We start from the raw sequence: 23,970 nt of genomic DNA on the forward strand, positions 1-23,970 counted from the left end.
TGAAAGAGATCTCTCGTCGTCTTCTCCCTGTCCATCTCTACAGGAATGGCCTGCTACTGCCAGAGAAGTACCGGCCCGTCGGGCTCAGCCCGCCCCACGACACTTCCAGAACCTTTCCAGTGTCACCGGCTGTTAAGCGGGTTAACGGGTTTCAGTTAAGCGCGTTAATAGAGAAACAGGATGGTAACCGTATCTCAAAGCCCAATTGCTATGAAAATGGCTGCTGAAATTTATATATATATATATATATATTTTGCATTGCACGGCTGAGTCAGTTGGAGCTTATCCAGCGTCGGCACAAACTCAGATTCTTCTTGCGTCTCGATATTTCCTTCCTTCCTTCCCAGGGAATCAGATACTTGTTCTTCTCAGAAGAGTCTTTGATCAGTTCGAGTTCTATTTTGCCTTTGACCGTTCCCATATTTCTTAATCCCCCGAACCTGTCAACTCCAACGCAATGCCACCAGTAGTCAATTAACCATCACCAACTAATGCATGCTCAGTTGTCGCCATTGTTCTCTGCACGGAAAAAACATCCCAGCTTATGGCCACGTGGATCGCAGCTTAAATTAACTGCAATCATGGCTTAGGGAGCCTTTTTTTCCACTGACCTCCCAAGAGATATCTTTATTTATGGAAGGGGGACTTTATGATTGACTCATAAAGAATCAATACATCGCCATTGCTCCGAGGGCGGTGCACGGTTTCCGCTCGGAGAGACCGAAAGTAGCTTTGAGGAAAGCAGGGGCGGCATGCAGCTACCCTCCTCTCTTGTATTCGAACCGATTAATTGGAGGTGAAATTTCCCACCAACCACTCTGCTCTCATTCTTTGGACCCACTGTTTGTGTTCTGATCCCGCTCATCAGCAAGCAGCTAGCAATACATGCCTGACTCCCTAGATAACTGCCTAAGCCAATTAGCCATGTGGAGCTAGCTTTTGTCTGTGCACGGATTGATCCTGAACCTCTACTGTAAGTTGAAAACGCAGCAGTTACATTTTTCATACATTCACGTGTGATAATTAAAGTAAAGACAATACTTTTACGTGAGTTTCGTCAAGAGTTTGAAGTCAAGTAGCTAATTGCAGCAAAGTGCGAGTAGGCCGGCCGGCCGGTGTTCTAGAACCATGCATCGTGCATGTCTTTTTACAATGTCAAAAGGTTGCAAATTCTTGAAGTTACACACTTGAGTAGATCTTTTATTCTCTTTTTGGGGGGAGTAGTGGGTCGATCAGTCTCTATGAGATTCTTTCCTTTTTAGATGATCATCATCCTAGTAAATATCCTCTTTTATTCGAGTTGTTCATGCACATTAATTGATGATGATGATGATCTGTCTCTTGTCTTTGTATACAAGTCGTAACTCTCATTGAATGCTGCTATGCTCCCATCTTTAGGGTTGGGAGATGTCCCTAGAGGAGAAATAGAACTAGGGTGGGTTAGAGGGGGCACAAGTGCATGCATGGCACTGCCTACAGGAGAAGGGTGCCCTACCTCTCCCATCCCTTTCTGAATGGCCGGTAGTGGACAACTTGAACTTGCTTTGGGTTGTTGTGCTTGTCCATAAGTTGGAGGGATAAGAAGCACTCACTCCTCTCTACCTAGAGCTTTGATTTGACAAAGAGAGAGAGGGAGGGAGAACATGACTCAACTATTCATACTTACTTCTTTTGGACATGTTCACATAGGAACCCTACATAAAACAACAAAACAGGATCAATCTTTTATTCCTTTCTCCATATCTTTTCTCCTGGTTTTCCTCTTCTGCTAGCTATCGACGACCCAACAAGATTAAACCTAAAGGAATACCAGGGAATTAGGACCTTCATTAGTGATGCATGGCATTTGGACAATGAAATGCATGGAACAACAGACGACACTTGTCGGCTTGTCCTCCATTGATCTACGTCTCAAGGTTCAGTAGATCGTGCCACTTTAGTTATGCTTGACGATAATGATGCTTAGTTATCTCTGGATGCTTATATTATTTCTATCGACAGATGCCTTCTGCATCTTGATTATGTAAGCCATGGATGGAGAGGATTAAATAAATTAACGTAGTGCGTCAGGTTAGACTCTGACAAATCTTTACTCCCAAATAGTAGTGCAGCAATTTAGACACTGATCAAGTTTTGCACGATAACCTTAAAAGTTGAGCTTTATAGGTAGATGCTTGTTAATTCTATCTAACGATTCCTTTTCGGTGTGCTACGATATGATTCCACAGAGATAATTAACTTAAAACTCAACAAACTGCGTTCTACTGGTGTTTTAGACTTTTAGTAGATAAACATATCATTAGTCAAACTGTCGGGTTCCGCTGACACATATCTCAACTATGCTTAAATTAATATACAATCTGGAACCTTTTGGGGTTGAATCCATGGTGATTACACTACCTAATGCAACACGAAAACCATCACCTTCCAAGTCAAGGTTAGTGCTCATTGCCAGAAAGTTAATTTCCCACTTAATTAAGCATTAAGTGCATTCTCTGTGTTGCCGGTTATGGAACAGACTCAAGGACCATAGACAAATGAACTCTATGGGATGTGATCGGAACAATTTTTTTTTTATTACTATCAAGATTTCATGTGTTTGCTGTGATCGAGGATAATGTTATTATATGTGTGTTGTGGTTGTAATTCTCATTTAACTATGAATGCAAAAGTATTTTCATGTTGATAATGCGTGTTTATGAAGATTGTTAATGCCTAAACAAGGAACAAATTGACTTTGGAGATATTGTAGAAAATGATGGTTACAACGCATTTAACAATATATACTGTCAGACTACATGACCCTAATTGTTTAGGATTGTAAATGATAGGGTATGGTATGTTATGAGATGACCAAATAATAAGAATATGGAAGTTAAAGTCAAGATGAGGTGACAGTTAAAATTAAGATGAGATGGCAATCAGGGTCAAAATATAAGCAAATGGCTAAGTCATTCTCACCGGGAGTCAACTCCTCACTCCTCAATGCTAAGACACTCAATACAGAGCCAGTCAGCTTTAGAGCCGATTAGACTTAAGGATCTCAATGCTCCACATCTCAGTGCCAAGACATATAGAATAAATCCGGTCAAGCCCATTGGCTGATCAAGCTTACAGGGTATAGTTCCCTATCTCGGTACTAAGATAACTCTCAGTATATAATCGGTCGGCCCAAGCGTCGGTCGGACTTATAGGGCATAGCTCCCTATCTCTCAGCATAAACATGATCGACTCCAATGGCCAGTCAGGTTTATAGGGTATAGTTCCTTATCTCAGCACTAAGGCAATTCTCAGCATATGGTCGGTCGACTCCAGACCTAATATGATTTCCAAGACTATGGTCGGTCGGTCGAGCTTACGAGGCTGAGCGACCCCACTTATATATAAGGCAAATGTATGAGGCAATTCTGAGTATAAAACTAATCGATTTAAGAGTCGGTCATACTTAAAAGACTTAGTTCCCTTTTTCTATTGTCAGTCTCACATCATATAGCAGGTTGGCAATTAGATCAGTCGGACTGCCTCTAGGAGACAATATTATTAAGGAATCGTAATAATCTGTCAGAAAATAACAGCTACTTGTTAGAGAATATTTTGTTGTTAGAATATATACATGCGATAGAACCTTCCTCAAAGGATGGCTATACATCTTCCATCACTCGTCATTCTGACGGCATATTCTCTCAATCGCCTTATTGATGGCAAAAGTTATAAGAAGCAATTCATATACCGGTAACAGATGATTCCTCAGAGGATGGCTGCATATCTTCCAGGATGTACATCTTCCATCACTAGATATGTTGTGACAATAAATATTCCCTATCGCTTCATTATTATGAAGGTTATGAGAGATAACATAAAAGGTGTTCTCTCCGTTGGCTAGGTACATAAAAATATCCTCACGCGCACCCTACATTGCGCGTGCGCACTTACTGTTCATTTTCTTCTCCACTTTTCGCTCAGCTACCGTAGTGACTTGAGTTGTTGACATTAGAGAGCTTGTGCCAGGGACCCCCTCCATGATTTTCGCTCTAACATTTCCTTTGCTCTCTTTACTGGTGCGCAAGGAGTGCCCTGGAGGAGTGCAAGGTGTCATTTTCTTCTCCGTCTTATAGTCTTCTCCCAGTTAACAACATAATCATCTTCCTAGTGCGTCATCTCCACCATTTTCAAACATGATCAATAATAATTTGGTGCAACATAACTATAGGTATTATAAGCCTATGATGATTATATATTGCAGCTCAGGATATCATAGAGTTCCAACTTGAGAGCCAAAGGGATCATGGGTGGCACACACAACCTTTATTAATTTATGAGTTTCCCTCCCCACTTTAGAGTTGGCACAAAGATTATTAATGGAGTTACATGCATTTGTTCAAATACTACTGAAGTTACAACTTTGAAGTTCATAAATCTTATTTAGTATAATTAGGATAAGGAATTGAAATTGACAAGAAGATAACTTATCTTAAGCAAGGTCATTGAGTAGCCTCTGTTGTTCCTCAAAGATTTTGGAAGAAGTGGCAGCAGGTAAGTACTAACCCTTGTTGATTTCTCAGCAGCAGCAGTGCTGCTGCAAGTTTTGTCATCTTCAAAGATGACACAGGAGCAATAATGGCAGTGCTCCGTGGCCACATTGTCAAGGGTCCCTCTTCTCCCTTCCCTCTCGAACCAGGCCCTTTTCCACTGCCTCCGGCCTTCATTTTTAAATGGCTCACCCGCTTGTTATTGTAAACAAATTAAAAATAAAAAATAAAATAAAATAATTATGCTCACTAGGCACCGTTAGAGTCCATTCCAAGGCTCACTCACTTATTTTTAGGAATGTCAATTTTTCTCGTGGAATCCGATCTCACTCACTTATGGATGATAATTTGTCTCGTGGAATTCGATCTGACTCACTTTTTTTTTAGAGATGACAATTTTCTCCATGGGTTCAGGTCCCATGGGGAAAACCTGAAATGGGAACGGGATCCTAGATTTATTCAGGGATGGGGATGAATTCAGGGATTTTTTTTCTCGGATGCGACGAGTTTAGGATGGGTATGGGGATATTGTTCTCATCCCCGAACCTACCTCGAAAATAATAATAATAATAATAATATTATTATTATTATTATTATTATTGATAATAATATTAATATTAAAAAAATAAAATATTAATAATAAAATTATTATTAATACTAATATTAATATTAATATTAATAGTAAACACAATAATAATATTAAATTAATTTAGGGATGAAAGTGGAAATGGAGTGGGGGATGGGGATTTGATTCCCGATGGTTTGAGTTCGGGATTCCCCAAATCCAAAAAAGTGAGGATGGGGGTGGGGATGAAAATGGGGATGAAATTCGGGGGCAGAGATAGGGATGATAAATCCATCCCCAGTCCACCCCATTGTCATCTCTACTTGCTTTTAGTGTCATAGTCAAGTTAAATTAAAAGTCAAAGTCAAGACGAGTTCTGATCAAGATAAGCTCAGATCAAGTTAAACCGAGTTTGGATTAAGTCAGCCCTTGATTGAAGATCTCAAGTCAATTTCATCTGAGTCACATACAAATTTGGTCTATCCAAATTGAAAATTTGATTCGACTCGACAACACCAAGAGATACGGTTGTTAATACGTCAATCACCAACGAAGGTATTTCTTGGTAAGGAAAGGAAGAGATGTAGTGCCCTTTGGGAACTAGAGTCATCCTTTCACTTTTTATTTAAAGGTAACTGGTTGCAATGTCAAGGCAAATAATTTCATAACTAGCTACTCTCCTTATCTTTCTCCATTCCATTCATTTTGACACATTTCCTTTGAGGGCTGATGATACGATTGTGAGTGGACCAATGTCAAGGCAAATAATTTCATAACTAGCTACTCTCCTTATCTTTCTCCATTCCATTCATTTTGACACATTTCCTTTGAGGGCTGATGATACGATTGTGAGTGGACCCAGAGGTAATGTGAAATCTATGGTCAAGATGATGTAGTAGTCAAAGTTAAGGTGAGGTGACGGTCAAAATAAGAGTACACGTATTCGAATGAACCATCTCTCAGAAGTGAGACTCTCAATATAAACCCGAGCAGACATCTCATGATACGGAGTTCTGAAGGTCAGTATAAAAAGAGTTCCTCTCCATTGGCCAGGTATGCTTTACAACGCTAGAGGATGCACGCATCTACTATTCATCTTCTTCTCCACTTTTCGCTCAGTTGTTATATTTACTTAAGCGTCGAAATGTCTACACCAGGGACCTACGCTAAGGACCCCCTCCTTGGTTCTTACTCTAATGTTCTCTTTTGCTCTCTTTACGATGTACACAAGAAGGAGTGTCAAGTGTCATTTAGTCTTTATTTCAGAGTCTTCTCTTAATCAACGATAAAATCATCTGTCTAGCGCATCATCTCTATCACTTTCAAACAAGATCGATTTGAGCCTTGAAAGAGGCATTGCCAATGTTTGCCTTGGCCCCTCCTAACCTCTTCCATGAGTCTTTTTAGACCTTTGTGCGACTACGCATTCCAAAGGTTGACCTAAAAGAAGTCCAATCGTCTATTAAACCCAATCTGAAAGAAGTCGGCAGATCGATGTGATCAAAAGCCACCTAATTTGTATCCAACTGACCGAAATTAATCCGTCTTGATTAATTTAACCAAGTTCCATCCCTCGACCTAGACCGGATCAATTAAGAAACAAGACAATTGTCAGGAAATTTTTTGGTTTGCATCCTGAGCGATATGATATGAGTTTAGATACTTTTTCCTCCCCTTTCCCTTTTACTTGATCCGTGTGCTGAGCACAATATCGGTGGCAATAAAATTTTGGAGGGCATGATAATAAGTCAACTCTCAGAAAATTTTTGATTAGAGGGCTCCTCTGAAGAAGCAGAGGATACAATAATTAATACATTCACGTATACATAGTCTCAATCCGTACACGCAGCAGATGGGAGTGTGAGTAAATTGGAATCTCGCAGGAGAAACCATTAAAGGTTGATGAAACAATTCAGTAGTACGTAGCTGATGCGGAAGATCGAACGATCTTCTCCGTATCCAAAAATATTCACAGTGATCGATGCGCTGTGATGAGATCACTCCACTCGATCAATGAGTGGATCTGTTTCTGCAGTGCCTTTGACGCAAACGACTTCCTCCAATGTTGCTGCTTTGCTCTGTTGCTTGATGTCGTCGGGGGAGGAAGCAGGATTTGTGGTGGGGAGAGACGAGATGGTGGTGTTGGAATCGGGAGGAGCAGCAGCTTTCGTCAGGGCTCGGGCTCTCTCTGCCTCCACCTCCCAGTCCGTCTTGAAGATGACGTAGCCCATGAGGGCGGCGCAAGAGGCCTGCGCCGCCAGCAGCCCCAGCCAGAGTCCGGGGAAACCCACGTCGGCCATGAAGCCCATCAACACGGCCACCGGCGTGCCCACCAGGTAGAACGAGCCCAGGTTGATGTTGGCGCCGGTGCCCGGGCGGCCACTCCCGCGCAACGCTCCGCAGCCGGTCGTCTGCGGGCAGTTTCCGAGCTCACAGAGCCCCGCGATGGGCAGCGCCACGGCGGTGAGCTCCAGGATGTCCGGGTCGTCGGTGAACAGCCGCCCCCACCGGTGTCGCACCGAGGTGGTGAAGGCCATGGAGGCGAGGCCGAGCAGGGCGGCGGCGGCCAGCCCGACGGCGGTGGCGTTGCGCGCCCTCTCAGGGCGGTTGGCGCCCAGCTGGTTCCCCACCCGGGTGGACACGCCGAAGCTCAGCGCCGAGGGGAAGACGTAGACCAGCGAGGTGGTCTGGATGAGTATCCCCATGGCGGCCACGGTGGCGCGGGGGTTCGCTAGCAGGCCGCACATCATGATCATCAGCTCGTACCACCACCACTCGAGGCAGACGGAGACGCAGGTGGGCACGGCCAGCTTCAACAGCTCCGACCAACCCCTCAAACAATCAACGCTGGGACTGACCCACGAATCCCTGTATACGCCGGAGACGAGTATAAACAGAATTAAGCAGAGCAGCAGATTAAAATTGGTCCACACCATCGCCAGCGCCACGCCGGCGATGCCCATCTTCCATCGCACCACTAGCAAATAGTTCAGCGGCACGTGGAGCGCCACGGAGGCGAAGGAGCAATAGGTGACCGGAAGAGTAATGCTCTGCGATCGGAGGTAGACGCGGATGGGGTGGAGGAACGACAGGAGGAACAGATCAGGAATGGCGAAGACGACGAAAACCTGCGCCGCCGAGGCGATCTCCTCGTCCTGGCCGCAGCGCAGCAGGATGCGCTTCATGTTGAGCCAGAAGAAGGCGATGGGGACGGAGGTGGAGAGGAGGAGCAGAACAGTGCGCTGCAGGGTCAGTCCCAGCAGCTTCCGCTGCTTGGCGCCGAAAGCCTGCCCGCAGATAGGATCCATGCCCATGGCCAGCCCCGCTAGCACCGAGTATCCGGTGATGTTGGCCAACCCAATCGAGAGAGAGCCGCCGGCGAGCTCCAACTCCCCGAGGTAACCCAGGAACAGCATCGAGATCATGGCACGAGAGTAGATTATGAGGCCCGTCAAGGCCGAAGGTACGGAAATCCTCCCTATAGCTCGAATTTCCTCCACCACCTACACATATATAACTCGTATCAATCATTCATAAGCATATCAATCAATGTAGTACGCAGAGATACTGCATGTATCAATCACATGGAGACGCACTTCAGGAGGAGTAGGCCATCTTTGGAGATCTCCAGGAGATGATGGATCCTCCATGAGTTTATTGGCAGTGACAAAGAGGTGGGACTTCTTGGAGGAGGAGAAAGACGAAGGAGAAGTATTGCACATGTCGATCGATCGATGGATGTTGTGGCGTCGTCCCAACAAAATCTTCCACTTATGGCTAGCTGTTCTTCTCCTATTTCCTTGGCCAAGCTTGGTTTTTTCATGAAGGCGTTTATATAGGAAGCCAGAGCACTATTTGGTTGGTATATTTAATTTAAGCTAGCTTTTTTTTCTTAAAAGAAAGAAAGAAATATATATATATATAATTCAGTCCTTGTTTTTTTTCTTCACTGTTGACTTCATCGATCGATCTATCGATCTTAATTCAGGCTGAGGCAGCTGAGATGGTCCCTCTCCTACTGGCTCAAAAGAATAAAACTTTCATGAATGCAGCAACGTACAGGATCCAATCCAGCCCTGTGTCTGTCACCCCCTCCGATCGGATTCTCGTCAACTCATTTTACAGGGCGTCGCATATATCTTTCCTCAGGCATCCACCAAAAGGCACGGTGTAGTATCTCACAAGTTGTTGTTCCCTGATCGATCTTTTGGTTCTTGTTCTCTTCTCGCCACAACCACAACCACAACCACAACCAGGCGTTGCGCATGGCACTGAAATTCTATCCCGGACGGGTTTTTTTAATTGCCCGGAGCCAGACGCCGTTTCCTTTTCGGACGAATGATAGATACATACACACTTCATTAATCGTCTAGCTGGTGCATGCTCCATTACCGGGGTTTGCTGGAATCTTTAGCAACTATGGGACTCCTGTCTTCTCATCTCTCTTTTTTAAAAATCTTGATCGCTAGTGGATCGCTTTTCCTCGCACTGCAACGCGATGGATGGGAGGGAGTGGGGCTCACTCGCGCTGCTCGATTTGTGTAGAGTAGAACCCCTTTCCTTTCCTTTCCTTTTCTTTCCCTTAATCCTTATCTCGCATTTGTTCCGTCTCCAACTTGTCCCATTTCCCGCAAGTTCCAATTCCCTCCGCAAGTGGATTCACCACTCCTCTGCCGCAAAGGGCCAGGAAGAACGCTTCGGCGTATAGCATCTTACTGTCCCTATTCCCGAAGTGAAAGCCATGCATGCACCGTCACTGTGCACGGAGTGAAAGCAAATTAAGAAGGGACAGCCAGCGATGATGTCGTACAGGGATGGATGAGGGGGGGCCGCAATCGCCCAGGCTCAAGTGAAAGCAAAGAAGAGAGACAGTGATGATGATGCATGTCGCAGAGGGATGGAGGGGGGCCGCAAACGCCAAGCCTCCCCCCTCATTTATTGGTGCGTTTTAACAGCAGCAGCAGAAGCAGCTGCCGCTGCTGCTGCAGGAGGCAGTAACTGGTGTAGAGTGAGGAGGAAGCAGTTGGAAGGTAGGGGACACATATTGTACGTGGTCCAATCCAGTCCACTTCTTTCTTGCATCCCTTTCCACAAACATGCCGAGAAGAGAAGGGAACACCTCAAAGTAAACACACAACGTAACGAGCTATTTTACTCTGCTTCTTTCTTTCTTTCTTTTTTTCTTCACCCTCTCCCCCTCCAGGGATCAATCAGCTGGTGAAACCCACACATGTCAGGATTCACGTGTAGAACCAGCTGTTTAGGTACAGTAGGATTTTTTTCATTCAGCTTTTGTGCGAGGAGGAGCCCCTGAGGGTTGAGGCCATCTCTCCGAGCACAGGACCATACCTCCTTGAACACCAGGGTTAAGATAATGAACAGCAGCTTCGTACTGTACTCTACGATGTTGTCTGGCTGGCTAGCCAATGTGTGTACTCATGCTAGAAAGGAAGCAGGGCATTGACTTTGGTACAATACTTGTCCTAGCAAATGCGTTCTGTTGGTCAACACCATGCACCATGGTCCATAGCACTTGGTCTACCTATCAATCTACGGGACCATCATCGTGTCCCGGTTGGTCCAGTCGTCTCTCTTTGTTTTCTTTACTGTCATGAGCAAATGAGTGACTCTGTTTTCTGCAGCTGGTGGTGGGCGACGACTCGCCGACCTTCTCTGCCAAAGCTGCACACGCTCAACAATGGCACGCCAACTTTCCTTTCCACTCCTCTGCGCGGCCTTCTCTCGTGCCTTCTCCGGCTTCATCTTGTTGGCCAATGATACTCAACATAATAGCCATTATTCTATAAGCAAAGATTAGAGAGGAATTATCAAATAAAAAATCGGCAAATGAAGGAAAGTCACCAAAATTGTAAAAAAAAAAAAAAATCTCAGGAGCCTCGGAGAAGATTTTAAACGACGTGTTCTATAAATTGTAAATCTCTAAACGAACTTTGATTTAAGTGGTTCAACCTGAATTAAAAATTATGATTTGGGAAAGTTAGGATCCTCTTACATCATATATCGAACTACATTGAGATTTTGCAGGAAAGAAATTAAAGGGAGAAAATTAACCAGCTAATTAGTCAAAAGGGAAGGGAATGGAATCGGAAGAGCATTCCATTGAGCTATATCTATCCAGTTGGAATAGAACTTAAGGTTGCTGCTAGCTAGTCTTCGGTTGTGTGTGATTGATCGAATCGAATCAGAATACGATAAAGTTAATGAAAAAGCCTCTCTCTTTTTTTTCTTGGTAAAAAAAAATGCGTTTTGAAAGTTCCCAGTGCTGCTAATCTGTCCGACAGGAAGTAGCTAAGTTTGGCTGTTTACACCGGAAGCGAACCCATTCGCTGATGGAGACAGACATCGAGGTCGGATATCTTAAATTAAATGTGATTAATAAAAATGTGGGATGCCTCGAATAAAAACATAAAAAATACTTTTTAAAAAATCATAATTATATCTATTATTAAAAAAATAAAATTATTCACTCTACGTATAATTTAATAAAATACATAAATAAATAAAAAAGTATCCTTAGTTTTTGAAATCATATGTCCCCTTTTAATTTTTTTTATTGAGAGGGTGTTGCAGTACCTTGTAAAATGATTTAACTATACTCATAATATTGTTCGATTATTATCTTTCTTCTATATTTATTGTCTAAATCTTAAATCATCTTGCTTACGTATAGTAGCAACTATGTAACTATGATCATGTAATTTCTAAACCATTGTAGCAACTATATTTTCATAATTACAACAATATGGAAAAAAATAAATAAATGATATTTTTGAGTATAAATAGATCGTTATCGGTTTCACTTCATAACTAGCTAGTGTTGAAAATAAGGAAGATAAAACAGATGGAAATTCACCATTATGCAAATCATTATTTGGCCACCTAACCATTGTTTGGTTATCAAATTAGCTTCTTTTGACAAATTTATCAGCTATTAATTGGTGTCACATCATCCATTAATTACTTGTCATTATTTTAGCTATAATATAATTAATATTTGGCTGGATGACAACGGCTAAATAATCATTTCATCTCTTATAAAATGGGAGTTGCATCTCTCACTGGATGAATTAAAAAATTCTATTTTCTATTTCCTATTTTCTACAAAAAGGCTAAGCATCTCCTTCTCCACGTTTCTTATCCTCAAACAAGAGGGGCAATCTTCCCTTCTTTTGAGAGAAGTTTTTTATTCCTCTTTGTAATACTTTCCTTGTAACATATCTTATGAATACAAGAGTGAGTTTTTTAAGAACGGTGCTTCATCTCATGCAATCTGTATCACTGTCAATTTTCAACATGTATATATAAGAGCAAGTTGATTGATTCTGATAGGACGTTGCAAGCTTATTCTCGGCACTAGTTCGATCAACCTTGACGAACCTTTATACGTTGTACAGATATGGGAGATTTGTAAGCAAGTTCAGCACAACCTTATATTTTTTTCATCTATGATTCTCAATTCATCTAATTACTCCTCTTGGGTCACTCATATTAAGAGATCTTTAAACTCAAGGAAGCTTTTGAAGTATATTACAAATGATCCTCCTGTAGAGTCGGACCTTTCTTTCAAAGCTTGGAAAGAGAAGGATGATGAGGTATTTATTCTTCCATCAAATTCTATGGATAAAACTCATAGAACAATGGTCACTTGCGCCCCAACGTCGAAGGTCCTCTGGGAACAAATGAGTAATTTGTATGGACAAGAATCAAATCTGGGAAGGATCTTCGAAATTAAAAGAAAATTTGTAGATATAAAAAAGGAAGAAAAGATTCTTTCCCAACTATTTGGTGACTACGAAGATCTATGGAATGAATATAATACTTTGAGGCCGATTACAACCGACTTCAAAGTTTTACAACAACAAAGAGAGGAAGATATGATATTTGGCCTTTTTATGTCGCTAGAAGAAACTTATGCTCCTCTACGTCAAGAGATTTTGAGGATGAAAAGTTTTCCTCCCTATCAAGAGGTCAGGGCTATGATTCAAAGAGCTGCAGCAAGCATGAGACTTGAAGTCTCATAATCAAAGGGTCATGGCTTCAATATAGACCTAGAAGAACAAAAGGCGAATAAAGTCCAAGAATCCAAAGTTGTGTGTAGATACTGCAAGAAGCCAAATCACACGAAGGAAAAATGTTGGCGACTTCATCCACACCTAAGGCCTGGTCACTTAAATAAAAAGGATCAATCATCCCACAACTCGGGCAAAATTGCAACTCTGGAAATCACCATCAATGACATCTCAAAACTACTCGAGTAAGTAAAAACATCTATAAATGATCAAGGTAATTGCTCAAACTCTTCTAAATTTTTTAGTTCTCAAAGTTGGCTAATTGATTCAGGTTGTGATTATCATATGGTAAGAGATAAGAATAAACTTAGCAATCTCAAACCACTAGTCAACCATATGACTGGTAAAAGTAGCTAACAGACATAATTTAAAAATTAAAGAACTAGAAGAGATAGAACTTTTTGAAAAAAATACTAATGCGTCATATGTTCCTCAATTTACTTCTGATCTACTATCCATTAGCAAAATCACTAAAGATCATAATTGCAAGATTGTTTTTGATTCTAACTTTGTTACTTTTTAGGATCTCAAAACGAACAAGGTGATTGGTAATGGATCCAGAAGAAATAAACTTTATTTTTTGGACCAACATAGTCATGCGCTCATAACATGTCAAACAGATAATTACTCTTTATGGCATGCTAGATTAGGTCACCCACATAAACAAGCCTTACAAAAATGGTTCCCATCTAAAATTTATGAAGAAAGATCATGTGAAACTTGTATTTTTGGAAAGGAGACTTGAACGTACTATCCTATTTTTGAAACAATATATAAAAATGCCTTTGATCTTATTCACTCTGATATATGGACCTCTCCGATTGTGTCTAGAAGAGGTTTTAAATATTTTATATCTTTTATTGATCATGTAACTAGGTACACTTGGACATACATGCTTACATTTAAAGAACAAGCATTCGAGGCATTTAAGCATTTCTTTCGATACACTTCTAAGCAATATAATGCTAATATCAAAATACTTAGAACTGATAATGGAGGAGAATATATGAGTCATGAATTTAAAAATTATCTAGAAGAAAGGGGGATTATTCATCAAACATCTTGTCCGTATACCCCACAACAAAATGGCGTAACAGAAAGAAAGAATCGACACCTATTAGAAATAACTAGAACCATTCTATTTCATGCAAACATCTCAAAAAGTTATTGGCGTGATGCAGTTAGTACATCTGCTCATCTTATCAATTATTTACCTTCCAGAGTACTCAGAGGTAAATCTCCTTTGGAACTACTCACTAACATTAAACCAAACATCTCACACTTGAAAGTATTTGGTTGTGTTTGTTATGTTCATGTACCTGAACAACTTAGGGACAAACTCGATAAAAAGGGTAGACGTTGTGTTTTTATTGGATATGGTTCATTTCAGAAAGGATATATATGTCATGATCCTATTACTAATAAAGTATACACATCGAAGGATGTGATATTTATAGAAAATGAGTTTTACTTTGCAGGTCAAGAAAAGGAGCAAGAACAAGAAAAAGAGGACTTTCAAATGTTCCTATATACTCTAGAAGAGCCAACTATTCTTCCTCCACAATCAAGCGAGGAGGAAAATATTACAAACTCTGAGGAAGAAAGACACAACACTCTTGAACAAACAGAAAATGATGAACCAAACTCCTTAGAGATTGAAGCAAGAAATGAGCAAGAGAGAGATCAATCTCAAAGTTTCTCAACACCATCAGAAAATGAAACTTCTCGTTCAACTCTACCTTCCCTTAGAAGATCCATGAGGCAAAGGTTCCCTTCATCTAAATGGGTAGATTATTACAATCTTAAAGTTATATCTCATCCAATTGTTAATTATTATACTACTAATAATACTTCCCTAAGTCATCAAGTATTCTTGAGTGACATTGATCAAGTACAGGAACCCAAGAATTATAATGAAGCCAATGAAAATCCAGAATGAAAAAAGACAATGCAAGAAGAGCTAGATGCCCTTATAAAAAATAGAACATGAGAAATTACAACCTTACCCGAGGGTAAAAAGGCAGTAGGGTGTAAATGGATCTACAAAGTCAAACATAAAAGCAACGGTTCAATAGATCGCTTTAAAGCCAGACTAGTGGTCAAAGGATACACTCAAACTTACGGTGTCGATTATATAGAAACATTTGCTCCCGTGGCTAAAATGAATATAGTAAGGGTTCTTTTATCATTGGCCACCAACAATAGATGGTCAATGTATCAAATGGACGTCAAAAATGCCTTTCTCCAGGGGAAGTTAGAAGAAGAAGTATCTATGCAATTACCTCAAGGGATTCATTCAAGAGAGGAAGGAAAGGTTTGTCGACTAAGAAAGACTATTTAAGGGTTGAAACAATCTCATCGAGCTTGGTATGCAAAATTAAGTTCTGCACTTATTTGTCTCAATTTCAGAAAATGTTATAGTGATTCTTCTCTTTTTATTAAAAATAATGATAGGGAAACCACTATAATACTTATATACGTAGATGACATAATTATTACTGGAAGTAGTATGAACTGCATTAATCAAGCTAGAAATTTCTTAATTTCTAAATTTGAAATTAAAGATTTGGGGAAATTGAAGTATTTTCTAGGTATAGAATTAGCCTATTCCCCTAAAGGGTTAGTTCTATCCCAAAGAAAATATGCTTTTGACTTTTTATAGGAGATAGGTAAGCTAGGAGCAAAGCTAGCCAACAGTCCATTCTCTACGTATAATGAAGAGAAGGATAAGGATGAGCCTTTTGATGACATATAGAGGTACCAGAGGTTGGTTGGCAAACTCATCTACCTGACTATTACCAGACCAGATATTACATATGCAGTTGGCCAAATCAGCCATCATATGCACGTACCTAAGATGAGCCACTGGAAGGTCATTGAAAGGATCCTCAGATATCTCACACAATCTCCAGGAAGAGGGATATGCATGAAGAACAACAAAAGTTCAGAGATTGTGGGCTACTGTGATGCAGACTGGGCTGGAGGCACTCAAGACAGAAAATCAACTACAGGATACTGCATGTTTATTGGAGGAAATCTAATATCTTGGAAAAGTAAAAACAATCAGTTGTATCTAGATCAAGTGCAGAGGCAGAATATAGGGCAATGGCAACTGCAACTAGTGAAATAGTCTGGTTGAAGGCTTTAGTCGAAGAGTTGAGATTTATAGTCACCACTCCTATTAAATTATATTGTGACAACCAATCAGCCATCCATATTGCTTCAAATCCAGTCTTTCATGAGCGAACCAAACACATCGAAGTTGATTGTCATTTTGTGCGTTAAAAGATAGAAGACAAAACCATAATCACTCCTTATATACGAAGCCATGAGCAACTTGCTGGCATCTTCACTAAGGGGACTACAGTTAACCATATGCAGAACATCCTCATCAAGTTGGGCTCCATGGATATCTATTCGCCAAACTTGAGGGGGGTGTTGAAAATAAGGAAGATAAAACAGATGGAAATCCATCATTATGCAAATCATTATTTGGCCAGCTACCTAACCATTGTTTGGTTGTCAAATCAACTTCTTTTGGCAAGTTTATCAACTATTAATTGGTGCCACATCAGCCATTAATTGGTTGCCATTATTTTGGCTATAATACAATTAATATTTGGCTGGATGATAACGGCTAAATAATCATTTCATCCCTTATAAAATGCATCTCTCATTGGATGAATTAAGAAATTCTATTTCCTACAAAAATGCTAAGCATCTCTTTCTCCACGTTTCTTATCCTCAAACAAGAGGGACAATTTTCACTCTCCTTGTAACATATCTTATGAATACAAGAGTGAGTTTTTTAAGAGCGGTGTTTCATCTCATGCAATCTGAATCACTGTTAATTTTCAACAGCTAGAACTCTTTGAACAATGTTTGATTTGATATATTCTGTATCTCATAATTTAATCCGAATTAAGTTATGACATCACAGAGTTTAAGATTTAATATTCATGTTATAACAATTACGAATCTGTAATTACTATAACTATGTGACAACGCAACTGTAGCAGTTACAATTTTGTAGCTGCTACAACGTTAATATTAAATCTTAAACTTTTAAATGTCATAACTTTTAATTCAGATTTAACCAGATGACATATAATATATTAAATCGAAATCATTCAAAGATCTACAATTGAGTATTGGTTGAAACACGTAACAACCTGATTTCAACTAAAAAAACATGTTTAAAGTCTTTTTAGATACTTTGAATAATTTAATTTTAATTTCTTTTCTTTATGTTATAACAGCTATGAAACAAAAGTTATTATATAACTGTGTATCAGTTCTATTGTAGCGAAACTATAGCTACTATAATTATGTGACAGTTATGGGATCATAGTAGCTGCTATAACTTGTCCTAAATTTAGAATTTAGACGAAAAACATAAAAGTAATAATAAAAATGATAAACCCTAAATTTAGAATTTATGCTATAACCACTACAAAACAAAAGCTATTATAACAATATATCAGCTCTATTGTAGCGAAACTATAGCTACTATAATTACGTGATAGTTATAGGATGGTAGCTACTATAACGCATCCTAAATTTAGAATTTAGATGAAAAACATAGAAGTAATAATAAAAATGATAAATCCAATTAGTTTTTTTATTGAATTTTTCTACCGACCATCGAGATAAATCAGGAAGAATATACGACGATCAGTCCAAAAGTTCAACATCTTTTAATTGTATGTCTCATTTAATTTTTTTTTATAAATACGTCATAATTAAAAATTGAATTATAAATATCTTAATGATAACTATAATATAGGAAAAAAAAATATTTACATCATTTTACCAAACTATACGTGCCCTTACGATAACCACTCAAAGTGGTGCGGTTTTTAACGATTTAGAAAAAACAAAAGTGTCCTTCCATTTTGTATAATTTTATTTACTCTAAAATATAATAATTTTAAATAAAGTTGCTCTCCTTAGATACACTATTTTGAAGGCGTTAGCAACTTTCACTGGAATTTATATTATTTTAGCAACTTTTATTTAAAATTGCTCTAAAATGATATTTCAGAAAAAAAAAATCATGAATGAGTTATTTTAATACATTTTGAAAGAGTAGGATTTATTTTTAATCAGTCGATAAAAAAAAATCCGCAACGGATCAAATTAATTATTTTTTTTATCAATTTAATTTGTTCAATTTTGATGTTAAAATTTAGTCGGGATGATGCCCCATATTTATAAAGACTGTACTTTGCCTTAAGTCAATGGTGCAATGATATGGACCTTTTTAATTTTCCAAGTAAGTTTCCCAAGTATTCAAGTATTCAAGGATTAATTTTTTTCATTAATTAATAGATGGATTTCTTTTAATTAACGATTAATTTAGAAATATACTTGAATATTTTTTGATTTATTTTGATGACTTATTAAAAATTTTCATGATCAATTGACATGAAAATATGATAATGGTTGTACTTTGCCTAAGTCAATGGTGCAACGATATGGATCTTTTTAGTTTTCCATGTAAGTTTCCCAATTATTAAGTATTTAAGGATTGACTCTTCTCATTAATTAATAGTTGAATTTCTTTTAATTAATGATTATTTAGAAATATTGGGTTGATGAGTTATACAATGTGAGTACTTTTTGATTTACTTTGATGATTGATTAAAAATTTTCATGATCGATTGACATGAAAATAGATCGTTTTAATAATACTTATAAAAATATAAGAGTTAAGATTATATTGCTGGTGTACAAGTCCCATTTTGAAAAGATATAGTAAATATTATGAGTTTAAAAGGATATAAGATATTTTCATTGATATGAAGTATTTCGAGTAGAGCCTAAAAATAAAACCATGAGAGTTTAGACCCAAAGTGAATAATATCAATGTCATTATGGAAATATATGAATATCCTTTGGTTCCAACATATGATATCAAAGTCATGGTACATATCATATGTCATGTAGGGTGACCTTGAATGAAGTTACGGGGAGGTCCAAAGTAGGTCAGGATGATCGGATATTTACGGAGGGCTTGGAGTAAGTCGTAAGTAATTGGACGCAAATGCTTGCGAGGAGACCTGAAATAAGCCAGGTGACCGAATATTCATGGAGAGACCCAGAGCAGGTCAGGGTGACTGAATACTCTCGGGGAGACCCAGAGTAAGTTAAGAGTTACTGGATGAGGATGCTTACGAGGAGACCCGAAACAGGTTATAGAGACCGAATGCTTGTGGGGAGGCCCTGAGTAGGTCAATAGTGATTGGATATTTGCGGGGAGACCCGGAGCAGATTAGGATGATCAGATGCTTGTGAGGAAGCACAGAGTATATCAGGATGACCGGATGCTCGTGGGGAGGCGTAAAGCAGATCAAGAGTAACCGAATACTCGTGAGAAGATCCTGGACTATGAGAGTAATGGGGGAGGCGCAAAGCAGGTCAAGAGTAACCGAATACTCGTGAGAAGGTCCTGGACCATGAGAGTAATGGGGGAGGTGTAAAGCAGGTCAAGAGTAATCGAATATTCGTGATACAAATTAAAATTTTATATTAGAAAGATATGAAAAAATTATGAATGTAAAAGAATGTAAAATATCTGTATTGGTACCAGATGGTACTAGACTTTTGACAAAATCTAAAACGTAAAGTCACGAAGATATCTGAGTATCCAAGAGTAAAATGATTTTTTTTTCATTTATTTTTTTTAATCATTCTTAAGCAGGCCGCAAGCCCAGGAATAAGCCCAGTTAATCGTGGAAGTTCTGAGACGAAACACAGCCATTAGGGCATCGGCCACTACCTTATAAACCCCGAGCAAGGAACAAGTAGCCGAACTAGGGTTTAAGTGTGGTGGAATTGCGCTGCTACTGCGGAGGCGGCTTCGTCTGCTTTCGTTTCTAGTTCATCATCCGAGATCCAGGAGTCCCCTTGCTTGGAATCATGGTAAGCATATTTTTGTAATTGTTCCCTTCGAAGATATGTTTTTTTTGTTGTTTGGTTGGCTTGGTTTGAACTTGCTTCTCATGAATGTGACCAGAGCATCGAGGCAGTGAATCCGAAGGCATACCCCTTGGCCGACGCGCAGTTAACCATCACCATCCTCGATCTCATCCAACAGGCCGCCAACTACAAGCAACTTAAGAAAGGAGCAAATGAAGGTCTTTATTTTCATCGATTTTCTTTCAAAATCTCTCCTTTTTCTTGTTTCCTTGTTCTAGTAGCTGTGACGTTGCTCTTGGTGCACGGGATGACGTAACTTTTACTCTGGGGTTTGTTGTTCCAGCCACTAAGACGTTGAACAGGGGGATATCAGAGTTTGTGGTGATGGCAGCAGACACAGAGCCACTCGAGATCCTCCTCCATCTCCCTTTGCTTGCGGAGGATAAGGTGTACCCTCCTCTCAGTTGAATACATTGTGCTATTACTAGTTTATTGCCTTGCTTCATACTCTGATTAGTAATATCTGAGGCCTAATTATTAATTATCTGTCCATTTGGAAATTTGAAATGAGATAATCAGACGATATTATCTTCAGTTTTATGACCCGATTCACTATTTTGGTGAAATAGTCCACCTATGCATGAATAAATAAGGTTAGGGCATTTGATTTGAAGTGTACTATGAATATGCTTGGCTTGTAGAGATTCATTGTAGGTTTTCAGAGGCTCCATTTTCTGAAGATAATTCTGTCTGGATTTATTATGATTATGATGTTGAAATTCAGACCTTGAAAATCTGAATTAGTGAAAATATCTTACTGAAGGTTATTATTGATGAATTGGTGTGTCATGACCTGGATTTTTTTGGAACATATTTATATCTAGGTCATTATTGCATGATGATTGGTGATAAATGATTAATTTAATTATGAAGACTAGCTATTTTTTAGTTATTTACTGTTTAATTATTTATTTTTTAGCTGATTGAGTTTAACATAACCAAATTAAGAGATTCACAGGTAGCGTTGTTACAAGTTGCTATAGCCTTTTTAATTTTTAAGTTTGCAGCAATATTGATCTACAATTATGTGGAGTATCCATTGTGATAAGTGCAATTTGTTTCTGATTTATTTAGTAGATCACAGAAGATTCTGGTCTTTGTATCTGTGGTTTTATAAGATTTTTGTATAATGACTACGCCTGAGTTCGTTTTATTGAATATTTTATGAGTACACAATTTGAATGGGTTAATTTATTCCTTTGATAATGTATTATAAATTTGTAATGTTTTTGGATATTTTCTTATACGCTGTTTAGAAATACGATTGAGATGAGAGTAATAAAGAATAACTCTTAAGTGAGAAAAGGAGATCAGTTGAATTATCCAGAAATTAAACCAGTAGTACATTATCTCGTTTCTGTCCATACATGTCGGTGTTTATTTGCTTGGCTGAGTTAGTATGGTTTAATTCATTCTGGCAATTTTTGTTTGTGAACCTTCTACATTGATTAATCGTTCATTTTTCTGATACCAGAATGTGCCATATGTCTTTGTTCCTTCCAAACAAGCTCTTGGGCGAGCTTGTGGAGTTACACGACCTGTGATTGCTTGTTCTGTGACTAGCAATGAAGGTAGCCAGTTGAAGTCCCAAATCCAACAGCTCAAGGTGATTTTTAATTTCCTTATTTAGTTCAATTGTCATTGAAATTTCTTGATATTTAGTTGGACTAATCTATCCTCGAGACTCGTACTAATCTATTCTCAATCTGATGTAACTGCAGGATGCAATTGAAAAGCTTCTTATCTAGATAATGAGGTTTCAGCATGATGAGCTTCCTAGAAGAATGTTTCAGGAGGCTTGGACTGATGAATCTTGTCATGTTTCCTGGAGTCTTGAGTTATGTCTCTTGCTGGAAGATATTAGTTAACCCGCTGTTGTAGTCTTAAAAACTAAAACTACTTTGGTTATTGTTTCTTCCACTATGCAATTATTGTAACTTGAGAGAAATTGGAGGATAAATTCAGTTTCTTATATTGTATGCTTATGCCCTTATTTTCCATCATTCTTTATGGTTCGAGTTGGGCAATACTTTCTCCAATTCATATCATCATTAAAATAATTATAAACAAGGATTTTAATTTCACCTCTATAATCAAGGTCAACCACTCCTATAATCATGCCTCTCATGGCATAATTAGACCTTGGTGCTATTCGCGCATAAGTCTCTTTGGGTATTTTGATGTTAATGCTTGTGTTTAGCATGGCCTGCTCATATGGTGGAATATGATAGCTTTGATTGATGGCGAGATCATCATACCTAGCAGCCCTTTCGGTCGTTCTTTGTAGTAGGACTGTTGTGTTTTTGAGACATTTGACATATAGTACGTCTTATTCATCATCTTTTAATAAGACTGCAATAGTATGAGCTCTTTCTTCGTCTTCATTATCATAATGATCATTTCTTGCTTGTATAGATGCTGACTGCAATAGTATGAGCTCTTTCTTCGTCTTCATTATCATAATGATCATTTCTTGCTTGTATAGATGCTGATGCAACTTGATAATTTTCAAAATGTAGTAAAATCCTACCACCATCTAGGAGGTTCTTTGTGTTTACCTCAGTAGGTTGCATTGGAATATTGATTGTGGATTGTCTAATAATCCAGTTTTGTCCGAGAATCTCTTGTTTTATATCGTCGCCCTGGTAGTGCTCGTATTCCGCTACTTGCTAAGTAGTCGACGACGTTTTGGACTTCATAGGCGAAGCCTACATTTGGTGTGTTTGAAAGTCTTCCAACTAGCCCTCTTGTCAGTAGCAGGTTAGCTTCCCCATGTTGCCATGCTTCGTATCCTCGAGCAAGGATGGATATTTGAATATTTCTGTAAAAATCAGAGATTGTTAGCATGGTATCAGGTATTACATATACCAGTTGACTTCCTTGTGTTAAATCTATTTCGATTGTTGTAAAGATGGTCTGATCTCCCTACCACCTGTTATCTCTGAATACCACAAGAACTAGTGTTCCCTCTTCTTGTCAGTGTAAGATTTGAATGCGGACCTGAATGACCCCCATATGGATAAACCGCATCCCACTACGTTGTAGTTGGTTGAAGCTTTCTGTCTGTATGAAAGGTTTGTCTACTTGATTGGTAGTTACCAGTAGGGCTTCTTCAGAACGGTGGGTGTATACCCGGTGATACATATCATCTTGTCTAGAATGGTATAAGACTTCAGCAGGGACAATTGCAACTCTTTCTTGCATAGAAAGTCTTAACCGTGCCCGAGGGTCTAGCCGTTGTTCTAGAGACCCATTGTAACTTCTTCTAGTTATTCTTCGATACCTTTGTAGTCTTTGTTACGCATTGTACCACCTTCGTTGATGTTGGCGATAATTTCGAACTTGGTTCTCAAAAAGAGGATGCTCTTCTGCTGCCGTCCCCCTTGTGATTGTGGTTACCGGAGGATCTGTATTGGTCCTCATTATTTCTTGGCTTGTTCTTTGAAGAGATCGTATGGGTCCTTGAAAACGTGAAGCCTGCCTTCTCCTTCCTTGACTTCTCCTCAATTGATAAACTTTTAATTTGTCGGATAAATTTTGATTACCTCTTCGGGAGATTGGTGTTAGTGCTTGATTCTTTTGCTTCAAGCTTTCTAATACGCCGTCAAGTGCTTCCAATCTTTCAAGTATTGTCACCTGAAGTTGTATTTGAGTATTGACTTGCTTGATGGAGGCTGTCACTCTCGATGTAGGGCCTTTATGATCAACTCGACGGACAAACCCTAGGCTTGGTGCTTCAATATTTTCCGTAGCCTTTAATGCTTCTTTATAGTTGTTTGTGGCCTGGGTGTTTATATAACTCATG

At 39.1% G+C, this 23,970-nt stretch overlaps 2 protein-coding genes across 2 annotated transcripts; one reads left to right on the top strand and one right to left on the bottom strand.

Annotated features, from left to right (window-relative positions):
- Positions 1-6,835: 6,835 nt before the first annotated feature.
- On the bottom strand, positions 6,836-8,936 carry LOC121981169 (protein DETOXIFICATION 48-like). Its single transcript, XM_042533562.1, has 2 exons — positions 8,691-8,936; positions 6,836-8,597 (listed from the first exon to the last, which is right to left on the bottom strand). Exons 1-2 carry the CDS (start codon positions 8,814-8,816, stop codon positions 7,092-7,094), a joined length of 1,632 nt encoding a protein of 543 aa, XP_042389496.1. The 5' UTR covers positions 8,817-8,936; the 3' UTR covers positions 6,836-7,091.
- An 11,011-nt stretch (positions 8,937-19,947) lies between these two features.
- LOC121981170 (NHP2-like protein 1) lies at positions 19,948-22,168 on the top strand. Its single transcript, XM_042533564.1, has 5 exons — positions 19,948-20,108; positions 20,203-20,323; positions 20,449-20,552; positions 21,640-21,771; positions 21,887-22,168. The coding sequence occupies exons 1-5, from the start codon at positions 20,106-20,108 to the stop codon at positions 21,911-21,913; spliced, it is 387 nt and encodes a 128-aa protein (XP_042389498.1). The 5' UTR covers positions 19,948-20,105; the 3' UTR covers positions 21,914-22,168.
- Positions 22,169-23,970: the final 1,802 nt, after the last annotated feature.

This window comes from Zingiber officinale, chromosome 5A, assembly GCF_018446385.1.
Source record: "Zingiber officinale cultivar Zhangliang chromosome 5A, Zo_v1.1, whole genome shotgun sequence".
In the NCBI taxonomy this organism is placed as follows: domain Eukaryota; kingdom Viridiplantae; phylum Streptophyta; class Magnoliopsida; order Zingiberales; family Zingiberaceae; genus Zingiber; species Zingiber officinale.